The sequence below is a fragment of the Psammomys obesus genome, unplaced genomic scaffold (assembly GCF_907164565.1).
Source record: "Psammomys obesus unplaced genomic scaffold, mPsaObe1.curated_primary_1811, whole genome shotgun sequence".
NCBI lineage: Eukaryota > Metazoa > Chordata > Mammalia > Rodentia > Muridae > Psammomys > Psammomys obesus.
In genome coordinates, this window is record NW_026586589.1 from 7,138,068 (window position 1) to 7,144,929 (window position 6,862).

The 6,862-nt window shown below is 58.6% G+C and overlaps 1 protein-coding gene across 1 annotated transcript; it reads right to left on the bottom strand.

The window, feature by feature from the left end:
* Positions 1–277: 277 nt before the first annotated feature.
* Positions 278–6,505, bottom strand: Myl9 (myosin light chain 9). The gene is made up of 4 exons (XM_055602248.1): positions 6,320–6,505; positions 3,597–3,805; positions 1,414–1,575; positions 278–980 (listed from the first exon to the last, which is right to left on the bottom strand). Exons 2-4 carry the CDS (start codon positions 3,778–3,780, stop codon positions 808–810), a joined length of 519 nt encoding a protein of 172 aa, XP_055458223.1. The 5' UTR covers positions 3,781–3,805; positions 6,320–6,505; the 3' UTR covers positions 278–807.
* Positions 6,506–6,862: the final 357 nt, after the last annotated feature.

The following is a 6,862-nucleotide window of genomic DNA, read 5'->3' on the forward strand; positions in this document are numbered from 1 at the left end:
GAGGTTTGGTGAACCCGTGGGTCTCACCATTCTGTTCTCTCTTCCCAGAGGCCCGTTACCCTTCCATTTGCTAATCTGGTCTCAGCTGGGGGTGGAGCCAGCCTCCTTCCTGGGGGCCCCTGAGGCTTCAGCACCACATGGCTGGTGGACCCCTGAGCCCTTCTCTTGGACAGAGTGGCATGGTGCATCAGGGCGGCCACCGGGAAGGGAGGAAAGCGGTGAGGTGTGATGGGACACTGTCCCCTGGTGCCCCCCAGTCACAGACACACAGACCAGAGGCAGTGCTCAGCCTTGTATTAGAGACTGTGTCCCCTCAGGCGGCTCCCCTCTGTGCATTCCGGGTGTGCTCTGACAACCGGCCAGGCTTCAGTGTGGACTGTCACCGTCTGAAAGGACACGGTGAACGTGTGTGTGCATTTGTGGGATGCTGGGAATTCGCATCCAATACCAGGACACAGGTGTTTTCCTCCTCAGGGCAGCCTGGGAATGTGAGGTCATGGTTGTGGGCGGCCATCTTCAGGGGCCTCCCCATGGTGCCTGCTGGTCCCACCCTTGGCTCACCTCCCCAATGAAGGCCTTCCTTGCAGGGTCAGAGATCCGTTTCAGTGCCCGGGGCCGGCGTGGAATGCCTGGTCACCCTGTGGGTCTTTTGGCTCATTTCCTGCCCTGGGAGCTGGGACCCTAACCCCTCGGGAGGAGGGTAGTGTGTGTGTGTGTGTGTGTGTGTGTGTGTGTGTGTGTGCATGCGAGCGCCTGTTGGGGAGGTGACTCTGGTGGGGTCTGGACATTGGGACAGCTAAGAAAGGCCTAGTCGTCCTTGTCCTTGGCGCCATGTTTGAGGATGCGGGTGAACTCTACATAGTTGAAGTTGCCCTTCTTATCAATGGGCGCCTCTCGGTACATCTCGTCCACCTCCTCATCTGTGAATCTGTCGCCCATGGTGGTGAGCAGCTCCCGAAGGTGGTCCTCATGGATGAAGCCTGAGGCATGGCGGGATGTGGCAGGTCAATGAGAGCAGGCTCTGGCCTCGCCCACCCACCCCCTCTCAGCCCTTGGAAACCTCACAGCGAGCAGGAAAGGGGCTAGAAGACCCTACTCAGGTCTCCAGTCACTCGAGGGAAAAGGACATGGATGAGAGAGTTTCGGAGGGGTCCAGAGGGACCGTTTACGATGTTTTGGGGGACTGTGGCACTGTGAGGGGCAGGGGAGAATGGCTGTGACAGAAACTGGGTTCGATTTCTGGGAGGTTTAAAGCAGTGCGTCCTGGGCTGTCAGGTGCAGTCGGAGGTGGGAAGCCTCAGGCGTGTGGCCCTGGGAACTTGGGGACAGTGATGTCTGGCCTGGTCCCTCCCCCTGTGGCACTGAGCGCCCCCGTGACCCCTACCCAGCCCAGGCCTCCAGTTGTGCACTGACCTGAGGCCTCCTCGTCAAAGCAGGCAAAGGCATTGCGGATCACGTCCTCCGGGTCTGTGCCGTTCAGCTTCTCCCCAAACATAGTGAGGAACATGGTGAAGTTGATGGGCCCCGGCGCCTCGCTCATCATGCCCTCCAGGTACTCATCTGTGGGGTTCTTCCCTGTGGTGGGCAGACATGTGGCTGCCATCCCCAGCTCTCTGTCCCCAGTGGCCTCCCCATGGTCAGCTTTGTAGACTGGGAAGCGGGAGCCTGGAGGCTGATTTCCTGCCTTCTCCTGGACATCCGGCAACTGTCCCTGCCTGTGTTTGAGGTACTGAGGGCATGCCACAAATCCCTGGCTCCTCCACCATTTCAGGGTTAGACCCTCCCTGCGCCTGGGGCGCCGCCTGCTCTCCTGTGTGTTTTACCTCCTCCTCTGTGCCAGCAGCATGCTCACTTTTTTCACGGGCCAGGAACTGAGGCACAGAGAGGCAGGGCCGCTTATCCAAGGTCACACAGCAGGTGAGGAGCAGGGGTCAGCCACCAAACCTAGGCGGTGTGTCCCTAAATTCCAGAAACATTTCAGAAGTGCCCCCATCCGAAACTTTGATGATGAGCTTGGGTGTCACCCAGGCTTGGATTTAAAGCCTGGTTCTGTGCCTCCGTTTCCTGTGTCCTTAGGCCTCACGGCAGTCACTGGCACAGTTCTGGGATACTGCAGTCTCTGCTGGGTTCAGATCCCAGCTGTGCACGGGGCTGCCACCCCCAGAGCACTACGTGGAGAATTAGGGTGATGTCTGCAGAGCTTACTATTATCTTTGTTTGTTTGTTTAATTCTTCTCCTACAATACATCCTGGCCACAGCTAGCCCTCCCTGCGCTCCTCCCAGTTCTCTCCCCTCCTCTCCTCTCCCCCAGATCCACTCCTCCTCCATTTCCCCCTCAAAAAGGATAAGGCCTTCCAGAGTGTCGGCCGAACACAGCCAAAAAGACACAGTAAGACCAGGCACAAACTTTCATATCAAGGCTGGACCAGGCAGCCCAATAGGAGGAAGAGAGTCCCAAGAGCAGGCGAAAGAGTCAGCCACACCCCTACTCCCACTGTGAAGAGTTCCACAAGAACATCAAGCTAACAGCCGGAACACACTGGCAGAGGACCTAGTGCAGAACCACGCAGGCTCCATGGCTGCTGCTTCAGTCTCTGTGAGCCTCCATGAGCCCCAGTTAGTTGATCCTGTGGGCTGTGCTCTCCTGGGAGGACACTGTTCTTTAACCCGGAGCCCACATCTGATCCGTGGCCCCACCACACATGCACACATGTTTTTCCGGGAAGCTATTTAGGACCATCCAGCGTCAGGAATGTGAAGTGCTAAATAGAGGGTGTTGCCTGACTAGTGGGGGACGCCTTTAAGAGCCTGTCCCTTCCGAGCCTCAGTCCCTTGCCTTCTTTTTTTAAGACACCCAGGGGAGTTCTTAGCCAATGAGGACCAGCCCTTCCTCCCCTGGACACAGTTTTTTCCCTCTCGGAGGCTGAGAGGATCCAGATCAGTGTTGGGCTCTCTTCTTGGGAAGGGGAGGCCTGGCCTGGAGCCGGAAGGATGGGCACCCTCTTTCCTGTTCTGGACTGCTGGTCTCCCACCAAACCCATGCCGTGCGCATGTTACACAGGCAGGCCAGTAGGCATGGAGCAGTGCCAGGGACTGACTGGGGTTGGCTAGCCCAGTGCCAGGGCATCTGCCCCAGTCTGGCATTTAAGAGTGGCTGTCGGTGGCGAGCACCCCGGAAGACGTGCACTTTGGGGCCTTCTGTACTGGCCTCAGTGTATCCATTTGAACAGTGGCAACTTGGACTTGACTCCTCAACCCTTTTGGCCCTAAGACCCTGATCTTGGAAGTGTCATTGGGGTTAGAGAGGGGAGCTCTGGCCTCCCTTCTAAGCCTCAGTTTCCCCATCAGTATAAACTTGCATATAGCTGCTGGGGCTTTTCTTTCAGTGAGAGTTACCACACAAGCCAATACACAGAACTGACTTTCCCCCGGGGAGTGAGCCTGTCTAGGTTCCTGTGCTGTATGTGCTCCATGCCTCAGTCTTCCTCTCTATTAAGTGGGCAGAGTCAGAGCAGTCCTACCTGTAGGGCAATGCCAGGGTCTCATTTCACTGTAAGTGCCAAGCAGCTCCTCCCTGTCCACCTGTCCTACTCACCCAGAGAGGCCAGCATGTCATGCAGGTCCTCCTTGTCAATGAAGCCATCCCGGTTCTGGTCAATCATGTTGAAGGCCTCCTTAAACTCCTGGATCTGGGACTGGTCAAACATGGCGAAGACATTGGACGTAGCCCTCTGGGGCCGCTTCTTGGTGGTCTTGGCCTTGGCCCGCTTGCTGGACATCTTGGCTTTGGGTGTTGGGGTTTCCCTGCAGGGAGGGGTGTGGGGTGATGATGGGCCTGGAATCTTCCTGCCTCCCCCGCCCCCCCCCCGCCGGGGGGGGGGGGCCGGTCCCCCCCCCCCCCCCCCCCCCCCCCCCCGGTGGCTTTTAGATCTAAGCTTGGCATTCAGGGCCTCCCACAGGCTTGGGCCTCCAGCCATCCAGTTCTTTCTGAGAGCAGCCTGTGGGCCGTGAACCTGAACTTCTCCTCATCTGGGAATGGGGGCAGCGAACCATTCTGCAGCAGGAATGAGTTCATTTAGTGTCTAGAGAGCCCTGGAGTGGGGGGCAGAGAAGGAACTACTTCTGCTGCGACTAGGTAAAGAAGGATTGGCTTGGCGCCGACCAGTAAAGGGCTTTGTTTATTTCTTGATAGCTTGTGCCCATCTCAGTGGCAGGGAGGCAGGGCCCTGCCAGGAGGGGGTGACCAGTGCCACTCTACTGACACTACCTTCCCCCAGCCCTCCTTAGCCCCCTGTACTCCCCCATCCTCCCCAGCCCTTCCCTCTAGCCCTCCCCCCAGCCCTCTCCATCCCCCTATAACCTCCCCTACCCCACCCCCACCAGCCTTCTCCATTCCCTGCACTTCCCATCCCCCCAGCTTCTCCCCTCCCCAGCCCTCTCCATCCTCCTGTATTCCCCCAGCCTTCTTCATCTTCTGCACTGTTTGTGAACCCCAGCTGGTCTCCTCAGGGACCCTGACTGGTCCCTAGTGGATGGCAGTTTCATCCTGGGCCCTCCATCACCCCTGCACATTGACGCTCCCTCGAGTTGAAACTACAGGTGCATTGAGACCTGGCCTTTTGGCCTTGGGCCAGTCTCCCCTATCCCATTCAAAAGCAGACCTTCACTGTCTCCTGAAAACCCTCAAAGGGTGGTGCCGCTCTCTCTCCAACCCCCTCCACCCCCCAGCCTGGCATTGAAGGCCCCAGTGTGTTCTACCCCCTCTGACTGATCCTGGCCCAGCACAGTGTCCCCTTGATGAGAGATGATGACCCTGATGAGCTCTGGCATGCCACAGCCATTCCAGGCCTTCCTTCTGGAGTCTCTGGGGTGCTGTTCTCCACCCTTATCCTGACAACCTACACTCACAGACTCCCTCATCCCTCAGCGCCTGGGCAGCCCACAGCAGCAGGCTAGGAGATGATTCTTTAGTGAAAGGTTATGTGAGCTCCGCTGCACAGATGTGGAAACTGAGGCCAGGGGAAGGACTCAACATGACCCCGTCATAGCCTGTGGGGACAATACATCTCAGGATTTAGTGTGGGCTTCCCTCAGCTGGCCAAGGCCCCACCCAGCATGTCCGCCCCTGGACCCAGGGTCTGTGCATTACCTCCTTTGCCCCTTCCTGTAGTTCCCTGGTGGTCTGGGGTCACGGTCAGCCCCAGCAGGTCCCAAGGCTATATCTGCCTAGAGCCTGGAGCTTCCAGTTGGGTAAGGCCCAGCAGGCCCCACCGCACACACTAGGCTTTGGTGGGTTTTTTTTTGTGTGTATGTGTGATCGCTGTCCCTGGAAGCTACCCCCCTCTTCTGAGCTACCAGCCTCAGCCTTCTGGCCCAGGCTGAGAGAGTCATTGGCATTCCTAGCCCCTCCCGTCCGCAGATGGAGCTCTTAAGTAGGGCAGGCCCAGCCAGGCTCCCCTACCTTTTGTCGCAGCCACCTGCATCCCTGCTTGCTTCCTCCTCGAGAGGTAGATGAGTGCCCCTGAGAAGGGTGGAAACCAGGACACTGTGCTAGGCTGGGATCAGTGGGTGGCAGACTTGGCTCGTGAAAGGCCAAAGATGTGGCCAGGCAGTTTCTAGACTTGGTTGAGTGATTCTTGGTTAAGTGTCCTAGACACCAAAGCTCAGACAGCTGGGAATTGGCGTGGTCCTAACTGGACCATTCTTGCCTACCTTAACGGCTGACACAGAGGCAGAAGCCAGCCGGGCCCTTTACTCATTACTGGTCCCCACAGCTGGGGCATGCTAGGCCCTCCAAAGCCAGCTCATCAGAGAAGTCCTCTTATGTCCTTGGAAGCAGCCAGAGCAGCTGGAGGGCAGTGAAGGAGCAAGGCCCAAGACCTCCCCAACTCAGCCTAATCTGGTGCACACGCAGTGGGGTGGTGTGAGGGCGGTCACCACCCCTCTCTCCTGCAGGTGTGCAGGGTTGTGGAGAAAGGAAACCTGCGCTTTCCCCTGACACACACGGTTTCTTGGGTCAGGGACACCCCCAACCCGCTCACTGGCAACTCTATAGTCACATAGCATGGAGCTCTGGGCGTGGTGTGTATGTCTCTTTAGCAAAAGGACACCCTGGACACTTGTTTCCTTGCCCAGAGACCAGTTTTCCAGGCACAGGACCATCAGATGTCCATTTCCGGGCCCCGGGCCCCTGTAGGACCCGAGCAAGGCAGCGGCCCCGGCCCACACCACTAAGCGTGCCACGACCCTCTGAAGCCCGGCTTAGGCTCGGCCTGACCACCTACGGTAGCTGCCCCGGGGCGCTGCGCGGCCTCCCACCTGCTGCCGAGAGGAGACGTCGCTGCTGCTGCTGCTGCTGCTGCGGTGCTGCGGCGCTGGCTGGCAGCAGCTCCCGGCGGGCTGTTGGTTCCAGGGGCACAGCCGGGCTTGGGGGGACGGCGGCCGGGCCTTACAAGGGAGAAGAATGCGCGGGGGTGGAGTGGGGGCGGGGCCGCGGCAGCCAGCCCGGCCTTATTAGGCCTCCGCTGGGAGGATGCGAGGCTGGGAGGGCGCTCCGGGAATAGCCCTCCTCGTCGCTGCCTGTCCCGGGTCGGCCCAGGCCGGCGCGTGGAAACAGACTGAGGTGTCCAGACTGGCAAGAAGGGCGGTGCCTTCAGGGTTTCCCAGCTCTCTGACCGTTTTTTTGTTTTTTTTTTTTCGTCCCGGAGGCTCCTGCTGGGTCAGTTTTCACCAGCCAAGTATGGTCTTTTTTCAGTGAGAGTCCCAGCACAGTGCTCCCAACAGCAGCTATCATACGTTCCCTGGGGAACTTTCTAGCCTTTAGCCATTTTGTAAAGAGTTGCCTGGCCCCAGCTACGCGGC

What these genes read in the sequence shown, in the direction of transcription:
- Myl9 (XM_055602248.1), bottom strand. Translation starts at nt 3,780, where the DNA reads ATGTCCAGCAAGCGGGCCAAGGCCAAGACCACCAAGAAGCGGCCCCAG. An exon ending in TGACATGCTGGCCTCTCTGG is followed by an intron (nt 1,576 to 3,596) that starts GTGAGTAGGACA and finishes TGCCCACCACAG; the next exon opens with GGAAGAACCCCACAGATGAG. An exon ending in CTTTGACGAGGAGGCCTCAG is followed by an intron (nt 981 to 1,413) that starts GTCAGTGCACAA and finishes GCCATGCCTCAG; the next exon opens with GCTTCATCCATGAGGACCAC.